The 18,928-nt window shown below is 37.1% G+C and overlaps 1 protein-coding gene across 1 annotated transcript in view; it reads right to left on the minus strand.

Annotated features, from left to right (window-relative positions):
* Positions 1-18,928, minus strand: part of LOC114049980 (pecanex-like protein 2) — a 369,169-nt gene that overhangs the window by 187,284 nt on the left and 162,957 nt on the right. Inside the window, exon 19 of the mRNA XM_027871475.1 lies at positions 16,980-17,130. Within this exon, the coding sequence (XP_027727276.1) occupies positions 16,980-17,130 (151 nt within the window). The remainder of the gene's footprint in view (positions 1-16,979; positions 17,131-18,928) is intronic.

The raw sequence follows: 18,928 nt of genomic DNA on the forward strand, positions 1-18,928 counted from the left end.
TCTATCTATCTATCTATCTATCTATCTATCTATCTATCTATCTATCTTTCTATTTATCATCTATCTAAATCTACCCTGTGGCTTATCAGAGAGCCAATGTGTGGTGAAGGTGGCAGCTTTCTGGTAAGCCTTATCTCTTAGCTTGCTTCTTTTTGCTGCTACATGATATCAACACAAGATATTTGTCTTTTCCCCCAGTTCCCTTTTAGCTGAGGTAACTGGATCTAGCTTTTTTTTTTCTATCTTATCACAAACCTAGCTTTGCAGGCTATACCCTTTTGCTATGCCTATTTTGGTACTGACACAAAAATTTCCCACTGGGTTAGAAGGAGATTAGACTAGAGTTAGAATCTACAAAGACGGTGGGGGGATGAGCAAGAGGAAGGTGAATGAGCAGAAAATAAGGTGACGTGGAGATGGGACTGATGATGGCGGTCATAATAATAATCCACAGAGTTTCCAACTTACAAATATGTTTTGTTTTTTAAAAGTTCTGTAAGCTAATTGGAACTTAAAACACATGTTTCCATAGAAACAATGTCATAAATGGTGGTTAGGCTCCCAGTCACCAACAGTATTTATAACAATTTCCCATAAAAGTTTATTCAACGTAAGTCAATTGTCATAATGGGCCCCAAAGAGCCCAGAAATTGCTTTAGCTAGCAAATAACTTGGTTTGCTTGCCAAGAGCAGTGATATGGCAGTCAAGGGCAACAAAAGTTTAGAAAATAAACTCATTTGTAATAGCCTATGAAGAAGAGTGATGGAACAATACAAGCAGTATCACCTTGTAAACCAGGACAAGCACTAGAGGGAAAACTAAGCTTAAACAAAGTTTGGTGAGAGCCTCAACTAAGCAAAGTCCTCCTAGGGCATTTAAGGATGAACCTGGGAAGAAGACAACAAACAGAAGAAAGATAGAAAAGATTTGTAAAGATTTTTTAAAAAAAATATTTTCACCATCAAAGACAGTGGGCCCTCCACATTTGGCATCTAATATCACAGTCCCAGATGTGCTACCTGAGAAAGTGCTCCAAAAAAGAAATATGGGAAAAGCAGCTGGACTAGATGAAGTATATGTAGAACAAGTCTGTCTTGGAAGCAGTACAACTTTAAGGCCACTGAGGGATTGATTCTGAAGGTATATGAAAGACTGGAGAATATCAAAGGCATAGGAAAAAAAAAATCTTGTATTTCATTATTACCCCCCACCAAAAAAAGGCAAGCAGAAGGATATCCATAACTAACAGGCCATATGCATATTTAGGGGTTATATGGGCCTTTGAAGACTAACTGAAACCTAGTCACCATTTATAAAATTGTTTCTATGGTAAAATAAAATCCAATTTGGAACTTAAACCAAATTCTTTTCCCCTTCTCTCAGAATTTGCCTTCCTCCCTTTACCCCCTGCAATCATTTAATGTGAAGTGAATCTACCCAAGCCAGGAGCACAGTGCTGACTGCTCTTTCAAATGTACGAGACATTGATCCATCAGGTGTTTGGGAGTCAGAAAGTTCCTGTAATGATATCTTGAATTTCTATAGACCTTTAAGTCTTCCCAAGCACTTTCATAATTATTTCATTCGATTAAATCTTTATGGTAACCTTAAGAGGCAAGTAGCAAGACCACCACCCTTTATGGATAAAGAAAATTAGACATAGAGCAGCCATATGAGTTGACAGAGACATGACTAGAAGCCAGGTTCTTTAATTCTTAGCCAATGCTCTTTCTACCAAAAATAGAAAAGGACAGTTAAGAAGAAAAAGCCTAAGTGTTTATGGATATTGAAGGTGATAAAAAATTGATAGGAATACATTATAAGTGGCTTGTGGAAGTCCAAGTCTCTAGAAAGACACTAGCATTCAGTAAAATGTATGTATGTATGTATGTATGTATGTATGTGCATAAAGTGTATATGTATAATTGTACATGCATCTGTTGTATAATATAGGTATACAATATTATATAATATATAAATGATATATGCATATTTTATTATATATACAATATGTGATAACATAAATATTAATATATACTAAATAACATATACTATACATAATAAATTATATATAATTATATTTCTATCTATGCTGTTTAAACAGGATAAGAAAGGAAGCATGGCACTGGAAATTTCAGACTGCCCCATAGTCAAGAAGATCTACATTCAAATCTCACCACTGATTTTTTCCTAGCTATGTGACCACAGACAAGACACTTATTTTCATTAAACCTCCATTTCCTCATCTGTAAAAGGAGGATAATAATGCCCATAATACCTGTCTTTCAGGGTTGTTGTGAAGATTAAATGTAGTAGTATAAAGTGCTTTGCAAACCTTGAGGCTCTATCTAGAAGTCACGTATTAAGATGTGTGGAAAGACCAGTAAAGTCTTTGGCAGATTGTTGAGTTTTATGTTGAGCTAGTATATGAATATTTATCTGCAAGGCTGAATTAAGTTACAAATGGAAATATACACAGTAAAAGGCATGTTGATAGAGCCCATGCCAGCTTACATATAAATAAGATGTTCTAAATTTGTATAGGCAATTTAACTCCATAATATGGAATTATGAAGTTAACTTAGAAAATAAATTACTGAGTTTAGAAGAGTGAGTTCAAAAACTGAATTTAAAAAAGGTAAGTTTATTTTCTTAACTTGGTTAACCCAAGAATAATGTTAGAGGTCCTCTTAATCAAATATTCATATCAATGCTGTGGAAGCAAACAACCTGAAACAAAGTTGGTAATGGCTGAACAATCTGTAGATTATGAATATCATGAAATATCACTGCACTATATCAAATGATGCATATGAAGAATCCAGAGAAATAGAAATATTTGTATGAAACGATGTAGAGTGAAAAAGCATTGCTAAGATATACATATTAATAATAGGTATATAGATAGATTATCTACAGAATGACTAAAACAATGTAAACAATAACAACACTAATATAGAGTTGAACTCTGATGAATTGTAATAAGTAATCTCCCTTCTTTCAGTAGGGAGATGGAGATCTACCTTCTTAAATATATATGGTTGCCATGTTGATTGACCTTGAAATGTTTTTCTTTTTACAATGTAAGTTTCAATAGGGACTGAGGCATTAAGGAGAAATGAATGTGGTATAAAAATAAATGATGAAAATAGACTTAATATGAGGACCAAAGACCCACTCCAATTGATATAAACACAGAGATCCCTAACTTCTTAGTTGAGTCAATCAATCAGAAGTATAAACTACATTGAATAAGTTCTTCATCTCTTTGAGAGGAATGAAATGCCTTCATGATTGGATGAAAACAGAAGAGCCACCAAAGAAGTTTTGTGATTGGTTAAAGAGAATCAGACTTGTCCTGGGTAGCAATGGATGATAGAGTAAGATGGTTCAGATACCGGAAGATTAACAATGAAATAGTTAATCTTCAAGAGTTTCCAGGCTCAGAAGCAACTGCAGGAGGCAGACCCTTGCATTTCTCCTGGAGAGATGCAGCAAAGAAGGGGAGATTGAACCCAGAGGGAATGTTACCCTACCCTACCCACTGACATGTCCTCAGAGAGATTGGACCAGTAGGAGACAATGCATCTAGCTGGGAGATGAGATATTCACCAAGAACAGACAAGCAGCTTCAGGACTCTACAAGAGAGAACCCAGTATAGGACTTTATTGAAGAGTAACTTAATGAAGACTCAACAAAGGGAGAAAAAGACTTCCGGTAACTTGGAGCTATAGGTTACCCCTTTGATACATATGCATGCAACACATGTGATTTACCATCTTCATACTTCAAGATTGAACCCACTTTTCCCATAGACTTATGTGTATTTGTGGGAGAATGTGCTACAGAGCTTGGGGGGGGATGTTTTTGTACAACTTTTCTTATCATACTACATGAGTAAATATTCATTCTTAAAAGTTGATAATCATCAGGGAGCACAGATAGGGGCTTTTCAGTGGCAATGCTAGAAGGAAGGAAAGAAACAAGCATACATTAAGCGCCTACTATCTGTTGATCATTTAACAAATTTATCGCATTTGATCCTTACAATTACCCTGGGAAGTAGATGCTATAATTATCTCCATTTTGTAGTTGAGGAAACTGGGGTAAGCAGAGATTAAGTGATTTGCTCAGGGTCACACAGGTAATATCTGAGGCTGGATTTGAACTCAGGTCTTCCTGATTGTTGGCCCAGCCCACTATCTACCATGCCACCTAGTTGCTTCAACTCCTCAATTCCTCAGGGTTACTTCTAGGATCATGAGGGAAGAAGTAATAGCTGTACTCTTAGTATTCCAACCTGCCACTGGGAGTGGGAGTTGGTAAAGTGGTGCCAGAAAAGTACTACATTGGAAAATGTTTTTTAAATTTTTCTTTCATTCGTTCATTCAATTACAAATATTTATTAAGAAATCATGCTGCATAAGACATTGGTGCTAAGTGGTAGAGGCAGATACAAAAACCAATCAAATTGGTGCAGTGGATACAGCACCGGCCCTGGATTCAGGAGGAGCTGAGTTCAAATCCAGCCTCAGACACATAACATGTATTAGCTGTGTGACCCTGGGCAAGTCACTTAACCCCATTGCCCCCCCCCCAAAAATCAATCAAATATAATCACTGCTTTCAAGAAGTAGGTATTCTTAGAGGTAGAAAATATACAAAAATTATAATTCAGAATAGAATATAAATACATAAAATTATACAATACATATATACATATAGGCATAAGCATACACACATAAACACATATGTATGTATATACATATATACACATACATATATGTACATGCATGTGTGTATATATATCTATATCTCTCTACATGTATATCTCTCTCTATATAATATCTATATAATCAAGCAGTTCATAAATTTGGGTATTCCTTCCAAATATGTAAATCAGAACTCATCTGTGTCTGCTTGTCCTACGAAACTCCTATCCATGTCCTTCCACAAGCTCATCACATGTGACCACCACATGTACTAGGAACCTTCCTCATGTTCTTGTAGAGACACCAGTGGAGAACATTGGCAATCCTTTCCTTTCCCCACTCATCTACCTTTCAATTGCAGATTTCTCTAACAACGTCCTTTACACTCCTTTTCTGCAGAAGTCTTTGTTTTTGATGCCTTGCAGACTAATCACATTCACCATATACCCCTCCATTGTGCTTTGGATGATTCTCTACTTCAATTCTCTCTCACACACATAAGTAATACACATACGTGTTTATCTATATCCACCTAGGATCATCAGACTAGAGCTAGAAGAGTACTGAGAGGTCATCTACTTTTTACAGATGAAAAAACTGAGGCCAAGGAAGGTTGAGTGACTTGCCCAATTTCATCCTGTTAATAAGTGTTGAGGTGGGATTGGACAGTCCAGAGCCAGTGCTCTTTCCACTATACTAATATACTGACCACTTTTACCCCCTCCCCCAATATACTTTTTAAAAAATGGGTACATGTGAACATGAGAATGGCTTTCCAAAATGATCATGCCTATAAAATTTATTTTCTAACTAAAATAGATTTTATTGTCAGCTGTCACCTGCAAGTGCACACACATATCAGCACCAGCAGGAGCAAGTTCAGAAGAGAGAAACCAGAACAATTAAGGAACTTGAATGTCTGAGGTTTGACTTCATTTAACCATTGAATTTACTGGGGATATTTAGCCTGGAGAAAAGAAACATTAACAGTCTTCAAGTATTTAAAACATAATCAATCAGTCTATGTTTGTTTATTAAGCACCTATTATGTCCCTGGCACTGTGCTAATCACCGGGGATACAAAAAGTGGCAAAAGAAAGTCCTTGCCCTCACATATCTTACAATCTAATGGAGGAGACAACATGCAAATAAATATATACAAAGCAAGCCATACACAGGATAAATAGGAAATAATGATGTAGTGGTACCTCATCAAACTGAACAGGAAACTGTAGATGCTGTCTGACCAGAATGGACAGTAGGTCTTTAACAGCTCTCATTCTTGGCATTATGCTTCGTTAATGCAGCCCAAGATCGTATTAGGTTTTTTGACTGCCATGTTATACTGTTGACTTATCTTGAGACTGCAATCCACCAAAACCACCAGTATTTTCCCCCTAGAATTGTAATCTAGCTAGACCTCTCCCCTTTTTGTATTTGTGTAGTTGATTTTTTTTTAACTCAAGTAAAGGACTTTACATATATCATTATTAAATTTCAACTTATTGGATTTGGCCCATTGTTCTAGCCTAAGCTATAAGTATTGGTTTATTTCTCCCTTGAGTCAGCCTTTTAAATAAACAGGGAGGCAAATGCCTAAAGGCTAAAAAAATACTGGTCAGGCAGGTAAAGTGCTGATCTAGCAAAAATGATACATGCTTTAATTTACTTTCTTAGGATTCAGTGGGGAGTGGGTTGATTATTTATTTTTGGTCTATTGTATCATATTTTTACATTCAAAAAGGCATGGTGTTGTGATATCACACTACACTGAAGTATATTTATCAAAAAGTAGGTAGGAGGGATATGGGGGTGGGGCACTGCCTCTAATGTAGGAATTGGTTGATGAATTGGTTTGTTTTGAAGAACAGGGTTTTTAAAAATCATTTTATTCTTTGTTTTAAGGGATGGTTCTTTGGGTGGGAAATAGAAAGAGAAAACATAGGTAGTGTGAAAACTAAAACATAAGGTACCAATAAAATTGAAAAATAAAAAAGTAAGACAAAAAACGGTAACAACAACAACAACGACAAAAGGACACAGAAGGGGAAGTAAACCAGTTGCCTTCTGCCTTTCCAGTCTTCTTACACCTTAATCCCCTACACCTACTCTTCAATCCATTGACATGCTGGCTATTCCTGGCTATTCCAAAAGTAAGACACTACATCATTCAGCTCTGAGCATTTTTTTTGGCTATCCCCCATTCCTTAAATGCCCTCCCTCTTCTACTCAGGCTAAGGACCTCCCTGCCTTTCTTTAAGTCCCAACTAAAATCACACCTTCTATGGGATGCCTTGCTTTCCCTCTATTAATTATCTCCCATTTATCCTATACATAGCTTCTTTTGTATATATTTGCTTCTATGTTGTCTCTCCCATTAGATTATAAGCTCCTTGAGGGCAGGGACTGTCTTTTACCTCTTTTTATATCCCCTGCACTTAGCACAGTGGCTGGCACATAGCAGATATTAGATAAATGTTTATTTATTGATTGATTGATTATTTTTAGTGTAGGGGAGGAAGGGTGGGTGTGATCAAGGGAACCAATGATCAGATCATCAGTCAATATGATGAAATGACAGGGTGTATGACGTATGTGAGGGGCAGTGCCTTCCCCCCTGTAGTGTAGAATTATCACTGACATTTTGCTGATAGGACACAGATGACTAGCTGACTGAGATTTCAGAAGGCAGACTTGCTAGAAGAGTTTTCTCTCTGAATAATCTCTAAAATCCAGATCTCTTCAAAGTTATTTTCAACTTTGTGTTATTATGCTTTTTGTACAGTATTCTACTGTATTGTACAATACTTATACAGTATTGCTGACTGTCTCTTGTAGTATAGTTTTGGGCTTCATTTCCAAATAATTTGAGTCTGAGAAGACAGGGTCTATCGGGGCCATGGAAGTAGGAGAAAGCTTTGATTGTCTCATCAGAAATATCTGCCAGAAATCTCTGTTTCAGTCTACTACAGTACAAAGTATAATGGCTAGAACCTTTCCTCACCAAGGTAAGCTGACATCTATTTACCCATAACCATCACAGCTAGATAACAAAAGCAAGGCAGAGAAAGTGAATTCCAGAGGATATTGGACTGGTCATGATGGAAGAAGGACCCTAGATTTTAAACTTAAACTGTGCCTCTTAAGCCACGAGTGGTTTTCCTACTGGCCACTTGCAAATTAAAATGACTAATTTTAGTATTAAAATATTACATGTTACTAGACTGCACAGGAAAAGCAGCAGTCAAGTGGCTCTTCAGTTGATGGTGCTTGTAAATGTTGCTATAGAATCATAACTGTGAGTATTTCTGTTTGAAACTATTTCCATTGCAGGGGGGAAGGTGGGGGGAGAGATGCAGAGACAGAAAATGAGACACAGAAGAAGAGACAGACAGACAGAGATAGTGACACAGAGACATAATCACAGACAAAGATAGAGATGAGACAGAAAGACAGACACAGAGACACAGAGAGAATAGACTTGGGTTCAAATTCCATCCCTGTTGTTTACTACCCTATGTGACCTCGGGCAACTTGCTTAACATCCACAGACCTTAGTTTCCTCATCTGCAAAATGAGAGAGTTGAAATAGATGGTTTCTGAGGTCTCTTCTAGCTCGAGCGCTATTACACTAGAAAGGGAGGGAAGGGCAGAGAAGCAAACAACATGCACAGATATTGTATCTATCAGACATATGAAAGTGCTAGTCTGTAGCTCATGAGGCAGGTTAAGGTTAAGGTTGGAGGTATAGATTTTGGTATTCAGTTATAGAGGTGATAGATAAAGCTGTAGGAGTAGATTAATTCACCAAGAGAGGAAGTGTAGACAAGAGAGACAAGGGCAGAACCTTGGAAAACTCCTAGAATTAAGGGATGGAGATACACACACATATTAAAGCAAACTTGTAAGGCTAGATTTTCAAGATCTAGTTCTGCTCTTCACTATATCTCTATCAACCTCTAGGAAATTGAGATTTTGTAAGAAAAAGCATGTTGGGCACAATTCTCATATTGCTAAGGATCATTAGTTTGCTATAGGCAGTGTATGGGCAGTTCTGGTAATCATTCACCAGCAAGGACAAACCAATATATGTATATCTACTGAAAGGCAACATGGGTAGTGAATAGTGATAGAGATAGATGGTAGATAGATAGATTTATTAAGCACCTATTACATATTCAAACTTGGGTTAAGAACTGGTGATATAAATACAAGCAAGACAGATCCTACTCACAAGGAATTTGTATTCTTATAGGGAAAACTGAGGTAGGCATAGTTATCTAGTAGATAACTGACCTCAGTTCTATCTAGTAGACCTGACCTCAGCTTGCTCCACTCCTCACTCTCACTGGTTCAAATTGAGGTGTGTACAGGCCTTGCCTATATTGAGTGAAAAGAGTGAAAAGGACACTCCAGAAGTAGGCTGAGGTCATGTCCAAGCTTTGCTCCTGGCTAGCTGCATGGTTTCAGAAAAGTCACTTAAACCTCTCTGGGTCTCAATTTCCCTAGATGTAAAATAAATGGGGATTAGACCAGATAATTTCTAAGTTTCAATATTCCTCAATTCTATGAGGAAATTTATAGATTATTTTAGTATAGCCTTCCTGTTAAACTATGGTTAACTGGATTGAATTTCAACTAGATAACTCTTGAAGGGATTCCAATAAAACACTTAAAAAAAAGAGCAAGAAATCAAGGTGAGGAAGGGGAGGAGGAGGAGTATGGGACATGGAAAATGACCAAACTGTAGAAATAGGTTCTGAACATTGCAGAATTAATATAGTTGAATCTGTGTAGTTCCAAAGTATTGAACCTGAACATAACCCTGTTTGGAGTTATCTGTCTGATTTGTTAAGTTTACCACACTGGGCCAGATTGGAGGCTTTTTGTAAAATGATAATGTTGGGAATTAAGAGAAAAATATGGCCAAGAGAGAAACCAGGAAGTTTCCTGAGCTCTTCCCAGTTTCACTCAGAAAAAAAGTTAAATCAAGTCTGCAAATGGATACTGGGGTTGTAGAACCCACAAAAAGATGGAGTGAAACAGTTTTCCAGCTTAATATAACTTAGAATAACTTCAGGAAAGGTGTGTCTCACTTGGGTAAAACGGGAGTGCCGCCCAATGCAGACTGTCTGTGGGCAAGCCAGTGGGAAGCTCTTAGCCACAGCACAGATCACCAACTGAGGCCCCTTGATTCTGGCTCAGCAGGCCAGCTGTGAGGCCTCCAGCCCCATTACAGAAGGCAAATTGTGAGCCCCAGAACCCTGGCCCAACAGGTGCGACTAAGCCGGGCCACCCAGTACAGTGGGCAAGCCCTAAGCACCTGAGGCCCTGGCATGGAAAGCCAGTGACCAGGCCCCTGGTCCCTAGAATAAGAAGCTTGGGACAGTGCCCCCTGTACCCCAGGAGGAAAACTATCAGCATAATTGACCATATCAATAATAAAACCAACAGAAAACATATGATTATCTCAACAGATGCAGAAAAAGATTTTGGCAAAATACAGCACCCATTCCTAATAAAAACACTAGAGAGCATAGAAATAAATGGAGTTTTCCTTAAAATGATAAACAGTATCTATCTAAAATCATCAGCAAGCACTTTATGTAATGGGAAAAAGCTAGAAGCATTCTCAGTAAGATCAGGAGTGAAACAAGAATGCCTATTATCACCACTATTATTCAATAATCTACTAGAAATGCTAGCTTTAGAAAGAAGAGAAGAAAAAGAAACTGAAGGAATTAGCATAGACAACGAAGAAACAAAACTATTCCTCTTTGCAGATGATATGATGATATACTTAGAGAATTCTAGAGAATCAACTAAAAAACTACTTGAAACAATGAACAACTTTAGCAAAGTCTCAGGTTATAAAATAAACCCACACAAATCATCAGCATTTCTCAATGTAACCAACAAGGCCCAGTAGTAAGAGATAGAAAGAGAAATTCCATTTAAAATAATTGTAGACAATACAAAATACTTGGGAGGCTATCTGCCAAAACAAACCCAGGACCTATACGAACACAATTACAAAATACTTTTCACACAAATAAAGACAGATCTAAACAACTGGAAAAATATCAATTTCTCATGAATAGGCCAAGATAATACAAAAATAACAATTCTGCTTAAATTAATGTACTTATTCAGTGCCATGCCAATCAAACTACCAAAAATTATTTTATAGAGCTAGAAAAAATAATAAAGTTCATCTGGAAGAACAAAAGATCAAGAATATCAAGGGAATTAATGAAAAATGATGCAAAAGAAGGTAGCCTCACTGTAGCAGATCTAAAACTATATTATAAAGCAGCAATCATCAAAACTATTTGGTACTGGCTAAGAAATAGAGTGGTGTATCAGTGAAATAGATTAGGTACACAAGACACAGTAGTAAATGATATAGTAGTCTACTGTTTGATAAACCCAAATCTAGATTCTGGGATAAGAACTCACTATTTGAAAAAAAAAAACTGCTGGGAAAACTGGAAAATGGTATGGCAGAAACTAGGCATAGACCAACATCTCACACCCTATATTAAGATAAAGTTGAAATGGATACATGACATAAGGAATGATACCATAAGCAAATTAAGAGAGCAAGGAATAGTTTATCTGTCAGATTTAAGGAGAAGGGAAGAATTTATGACCAAACAAGAGATAGAGAGCATCACGAAATGTAAAATAGATACTTTTGATTGCATTAAATTAAAAGACTTTTGCAGAAATAAAACCAATGCAACCAAGATTAGAAGGAAAGCAGAAAGCTGGGAAACAATCTTTACAACAAATATTTCTGATAAATAACTGATTTCTAAAATATAGAGAGAACTGAGTCAAATTTATAAGAATACAAGTCATTTCCCAATTAATAAATGGTAAAAGGATGTTAACAGGCAGTTTTCAGATGAAGAAATTAAAGTTATTTATAACCACATGAAAAAATGCCCTAAATCACTATTGATTAGAGAAATGCCAATCAAAACCTTTGAGGTACCACCTTACACTTATCAGATTGGCTAATCTGACAAAAAGGGAAAATGACAAACATTCGAGAAGATGTGGGAAAACTGGCACACTAATGCATTGTTGGTGAAGTTGTGAACTGATCTAACCATTCTGGAGAGAAGTTTGGAACTATGCATACCCTTTGTTTCAGCAATACCACTACTAGGTCTGTATCCTAAAGAGATCATAAAAAAGGTAAAAAGGACTCACATGCACAAAATATTTACAGCAGCTCTTTTTGTGGTGGCAAAGAATTAGAAACTAAAGGGATGTCCATCAATTGGAGAATGGCTAAAAAATTGTGGTATATGAATGTAATGGAATACTGTTTTTCTATAAGAAAGGATGAGCAGGGGGATTTCAGAAAAACCTAGAAAGACTTACACGAACTGATGCTGAGTGAAGTGAACAGAACCAGGAGAACGTTGTACACAGTAGCAGCAACATTGTGCAATGATCAAGTATAACAGACTTAGCTCTTCTTAGCAAAACAATAATCCAAGACAATTCCAAATGACTAATGATGGAAAATGCTAATCACATCCAGAGAAAGAACTATGGAGTCTGAATGCACATCAAAGCATACTATTTTCACTTTTTCTGGTTTTTTGTTTTTTCTTTCTTGTGATTTTTCGCTTTTGTTCTGATTCTTCTTTCATGACATGACTAATGTGGAAATATGTTTAGCATGATTGTACATCTATAACCTATATAAGATTGCTTGTTTTGGGGAGGGGAGGAGGGAAGAAAGAGAAGGAGAAAAATTTGGAACTCAAAATCTTACAAAAATGAATGGTAAAAAAGATTTTTATATGTAATTGGAAAAAATAAAATATTAATAAGCAGAAAAAAGAGAGTAATGCATTGTTCTTCAGTCATTTTTCAGTTGTGTCTGACTCTTTGTGACCTCATTTGATGTTTTCTTGGCAAAGATATTGAGTGATTTGTCATTTCCTTCTCCAGTTCATTTTACAGATAAGGAAACTGAGGCAAACAGGGTTAAGTGACTTGCCCAGGGTCACACAGCTGGTAAATGTCTGAGGCCAGATTTGAACTCATGAAGATAAAGTCTTCTGAATTCAGGCCCAACATTTTATCTACTGTACCACCTAGATGCCTGAAAAAGTACATTATTCATGCAAAACCAATCTTTATTTTAGCCCAGATTCATAAGTCTGCACAGGTCTCCAGACTTTTCTAAGGCTGTACCGCACAGGTGCCATCAACAAAATGTTCACACAGACATATGTGCATTTGAATCTTGAAACAATGGATAACAATCTGTAGAGTTAGAAGTTACCTTAGAGATCATCTATCCACCTTCCTCATTTTCCTGGTCAGGAAACTGAAATTCTGAGAACCTCAAGGCTATATAGGGTATAAATAACAGAGCCAAGGTTTTAGTCTAGGACCTTTTCCTCTTCCAAGCCTAGCATTCTTTCTTCTAAACCATACAACTTTTCTATACTAAGAATGAGGTGAACGTCAAGAGTTGAGGTGCAAAGGAACATTAGCTAATTCTAATCTAATTCTAAACTCAATTTAATCAAAGACATCCAAAGGCAGCCCAATGTATTTCAATCTCTTCTCTAGACTGTCAACAACCATTGTCCAACTCCCACCATACACCTCAGGCAAGATGCCTAAGAGGAGGAGAAAAACTCAAAATCAGCCCAGCAAAGCAAATGACCCAAATCTCTGCTACCCACTTCCATATGAAGAAAAGATCAAATAAGAAATGCCAAGAAACAAAACATCCATTAAAAGATTTTAAAAGTATATTTCCCAAGGTAAGAAAATTATTAAGAGAGCTAGAGGAAGGCTCTTAGGGCAGTTAGGTGTACCCACTATGGAGGATTTATGGGAGGATAGGCATGTATAAGTTGTGATCTCCACTAGTGAAAGGTGTAAGTACCCATATTGAGGAGATAAATAATCCATTGATATATGGAAGTAATAATAATAATTCACATTTATAAAGCTTTTTAGAATTTACAGAGTGTTTTACATATGTTATCTTAGTTAATCTATATAACAACCCTTTCATATGGGTGATATGATTATTACTAGTTTACAGATTAGGCAATTGAGGCTGAGAGAGATTAAATGAAAATAACAGTTAACATTTATGTAGCATCTACTATGTGCTAGGCACTGTGCTAAGTGTTTTACAAGTACTTTCTTATTTGCTCCTCATAACAATCCTGGAAGGCAGGCACTTTTATCACCCCCTTTTTACAGATGAGGAAACTGAGGCAAATAGAAGTCAAGTGACTCGCCCAGGGTCACACAATTAGTAAGTGTCTGAGGCAGGATTTGAACTCAGGTCTTCCTGATTCCAAGTCCAGCACTCTAACCACTGAATCATCTTGATATCTTCCTGATTTCCCATAAACAGAGAAGGAGTTAAATTGTTGAAATGGAAACAGTAGGAACCAGTTAGTATTTAGGCAGGGCACTTCTGGTTGTATGGAAAAAAGACTTTTCCTCAAATAGGCTATGATGTATCTTTTTTCTTTCGGATGTGACAGTAGCTACATACTCAATGAACTTCCTACTTCCTTCAATTCATTTGTTCCTCTGGCTCCTTTTCAAACCCTTTTCAAATCCTTTTCAAACAGTTACCGTCTGAAAGAAATGCTCTCATTTCCTGCCCAGTTACTTTGATTTTCCTCTTCTCTTCTGGTGCTGTATGTACTTCCCTCTACCAGCTCTTCTATTTTTATCCTTCCTCTCATTCCACTTGACTGGGTCCAAACACGCTGGTGATAAATGGTGCTGTGCCTCACACCTTCTATAAAAACATCTCACTTCTCTAGTGCTCTAAGGTTGTTTTTTACTTTATTATTATCTTTTAATTTTCTAGCACCTTTACTTTCCTTCCATATCCAGAGAGTCATTCATCCTTTGAAATTAATAACAGGGGTCTTTTTGACCAAACTAACCAACATATTAACCAAGCCAGGCAATGTGCAACAATTCATACAAGTAGCCCCCCACACTCCCACCTCTGCAAAGAAGGGAGAGAGGTGTGTTTTCTCATTCTTCTCCAGAACCAAGCTCAGCAGGCAGAATTACACATCATTCAGTTTTGTTCTTTTTCTTTCCATTTACACCATGTTGTATTCATTACATTTTATTCATTATACATATTGTATTCTTGGTTATGATTATTCATAACCATAACATTCATTCTGTACCATTCCTCATGTTTTTTCTGAATTATTTATATTCATAATTTCTTATAGTGCAATAATATTCCATTACATTTGTATAATATGTTCTTTCTTTAGTTCTTTGCTGATTAAAAAAAATAATTCTGTGAATATTTTAGTGTATGCGGGACCTTTCTTTTTGTCTTGGCTTTTTCGGGGTACACACCTAGCACCAGGATCTCTGGACCAAGCAATATGGTTGCATCACTTAAATTTTTAGCATAATTCCAAATTGCTATCTTGAAAGGTTGGATTATTCCAAAGTCCGCCTGGAAATATATGAGTGCAACCTTTCCATAGTCACTCCAATACTGATCATTTCCATCTACTGTCGTATTGTTGGCTATAAAATAAAGAGTAGTTTTGTTTTGCATTTTTCTTATTATTAGTCATTTGGAGTAATCTTTCATATTGTTGTCAAGAGTATGCAATTCTTCTGAGAAGTTTATTTACATCCTTTGAATATATATATATATGTATGTATATACACACACACACACACACACACACACACACACACACACACACACATATATATATATATGTCCATTGAGGAATGGTATTAAATATTTGTTTTGGCTTCCTATACATCTTGGATGGTGGAGCCTTATCAAAGTCATTTTATGTGGATATTTTTCATGTTGATTTTGTTTATGCAAAAGCACTTCAAGTTTATGAAACTGAACTTCTCTATTTTATTTCTTATGGCTGCCTCTTGTGAAAGGTACCTATTTGATCTAGATAACTATTTTATTTAAGGTTTGCAAAGTGTTTTTTTTTTACAAATAGCATCTAGTTTGCTCCTCACAACAATCCTGAGAGGTAGGTGTTATTATCATCACCATTTTATAGGTGGGAAAATTGAGGTACTTCTTCTTGTTATTGGCTTAGTGAAGTAGAATCTCAACTCCCTTAAATCCTATGATCCCATGATCCACAGAGTATAGATGATATAGAGTTCTGTTGTTCAGTCATTTTTCAGTATTGTCTTCGTGACCCTATTTGGCATTTTCTTGGCAAAGATCCCGGTGTGGTTTGCCATTTCCTTCTCCAACTCATTTTACAGATGAAGAAAATGAGGCAAACAAGATTAAGTGACTTGCCTAGGGCACACAGCTAGAAAGTATCTGAGGTCAGTATTTTGTGAATATGAATATTTGAATTCAGGAAGCTGAGTTTTACTGGCTCCAGGCCTGACACTATCCATTCCTCCACTTAGCTTTCTATACTCACTGTAGAGCTTACCAAAGAACTTATTTAAAAATCTGAATCACAGTAGGTGAAATGTTTTAAAAGAGACATTACTTTCTGAGCCTGCTCTACTATTAACTGGTTAAGCAGCTGTAGACACATAACTTCTCTGTACCTCAGATTCCTCATCCATAAGATAGAAATGATGATAATAACAGAACTGCTTACTTCATAGAGTTATGAGGATCAGATGAGATTAGAGGTAAAAGCATTTTGAAAACTAACAGGATCCCTACTTCTACCAGGTATACCTATTGCTATTATTTCAGTTTTCAGGGCAATTCTGAAAGTTCTCCATCCTATGCTAGATCTTAATTTGGAACTTTCACAAAGATTTTCCTTTTACGTGACAACAACCTGGCCATGAACACTGACAAATTAATCTTGCTTATTCCAGGTGTTGGGAAAAGCAGCCCAAGAAACTTGAGCCCATGGACACAGAAGGTATATAGCCTGTTTCCCCTGTTGCAATCTGTCTCTAGAGAATGGAAAGACAGCAGAATAGAAAGCTTCTGGAACTACAACATGTTCCCAAACACACCTTTCAGACAAAGCCTATTCTCCAAGTTACATATGAATGGAATGGATGGCTTTTTAAATGCCTTCTATCCAAGTCCCAACGCACAAATTAATATTTTAAAGAAGAAACTCCATCTCATCACACTTGAAGCCTTCTTAAGTTTGACCAGAATATCTGGGGACAGGATAGTAAAACCATTCATTCCTTGGCTTGCAGCAAACCTGTCAGGTGAGCATGGCATCCTTAGGAGAAGCAAGACATGACTCACCTTTCACTTCCCGTTGATGATACTCTTTGTTTTTAAGAATAGGGTGTGAAATCCACATCCATGGATGATGTTTTCTGAGCTGAGGAAGCATGTAATGTGTTACAAACCCCACTGCACAGGCCAGGGCAAACAATATGAGGCCAAGGAATGGCTGAGATAAAAGAAAAAAAAACAAATTTATTATTTAGTTGGGGGGGAGGAGGACTGAATATTATTTAACCACTTCTGTCCTTTCCGTTTCCTTTTAGAGAACCACAGAGCCAAATCCAGTTCTTGTTCCATAGCTCAGAAGTTTTCTTCTACACCTCATGAAAATGATCTGTCAGCTGAGAGACATTAATAAGCTATAAATTCCCAAATATAGGGGTGGAAAAGCGGCCCACAGAGATACAAAAGCACATATGAATTCAGCTCCTTCGTGTGACTTTAAATTACTTCTGGCTTTGTTTGAAGGGAAAGTTAAGAGCAGGAAATAAGTCAGAATCATTTTTGTCATTGAACAGATTATGTTGTGGGGTTAGAGGGCGGAAAAGAAGGCATCTGCCTATGGGAAGTATCAGTCAGAAATTTCATCTAGAGAGTTTCACTTTTTGATTACTAGTATGTATATATGTTCTTTCTTCACCAAGACATGCCTCTAGTCATTTATAACCTAAACTCCTTGTGTACTTACATTCATTCTGTACCTACTATACTGGGGGTTCATTATTATACTTTTAAGGACAAGAATTCTAGTAGATGTGTGGTTTTCCCCTTAAGAAAGCCAGCCACAAAATTGGGGGTAGAGTAAGAATAAAAAAATGCTGAATCCAGGTGTAACTATTCTTGTTCTTTGGCTCCTGACATGGGTGCATCTGGGTATGAGGCCAAGGCCACCCATTTGAAGGGATGCTGGAGACACAGAGGAATATGGAATAAGTGGGCCAAATCAGGCAGAAATTGTGGAAGATACAACAGAGATAGAGAGTTCAAAAATGAGAACAAATGAATGTGTAAGGAATCACTTTCTTTGAGAACTGCCTTTGAGGTTGCTGTGCTTGCTCTACCAGTGATGTACAAGCTAAAATGAGTGCCAAGAGTCTTACATATGTATCTCAAGAGCCACCTGGACTGGAAGGGCAGTATCAGTGCCTTCCACATAGGGACAGAGAGGTCAGTGAGGAAAAGTGGAGGAGGAAGCACTGTCTTGGGTCCCAAGTGCCCTTGACTAGCTAGATATTGAACCTGCAGGAGGCCTTGAATGGAAAATAGTTGGACTTCATGTCATATCCCAGGAGGAATGGCTGATGGAAAGAACTAATTTCATGAATCTGAACTGTTCCTCGAAGTCTTGGGTTTGGGGCATCCCATCAATTAGTGAAGGGCTGCCTGGGTCTGGGAGAAGCCATGAGTGCACAGCATATATGGTAGTTGTTTTAATAAACTTTATTTGATTTGATCCCATTTGCTCCTGTATGAATAAAGAGCCCAGCAGTAAACCACGTTAATGGGAGTGACTCCATTGTGTTTTGATAGTGAGAGTGAACTGAAATACAAAATGAGAGGAAGGGATGAAGTTTTTCTGGTGGATGGGGGTTGAACAAAAAGACTAGTTGTATTATTCTACACAGACCACAGTCCTGTACTAATACAGTGAACACTTCTACCCACACAAGGAGTGCCACTAGAGAGAAGAGGTAGCCAGCTCTCTGAGAATCAGAGAGAGCTTAGCTTTTTCCCTGCGTACCTTCTAGTGTTGGATGGATTGCACAACCTCAAAGGTGGCCTGGGATCCAGTGATGATGGGATTGTCAGTTAATGGTCCTTCCTCCTGAACAGGAGCAATAGTTCCTCCAAGTGGTTAAATGCACTGTTTCTAATATATACATACATATCCTGAACTTTGTTCTAGGCTAATTCAAATTTGGGAAATTGTTTTTAACAACCAACAGATTTTTCCTAAAGTCCCA

Source organism: Vombatus ursinus, unplaced genomic scaffold, assembly GCF_900497805.2.
Source record: "Vombatus ursinus unplaced genomic scaffold, bare-nosed wombat genome assembly UNPS02014798.1, whole genome shotgun sequence".
NCBI lineage: Eukaryota > Metazoa > Chordata > Mammalia > Diprotodontia > Vombatidae > Vombatus > Vombatus ursinus.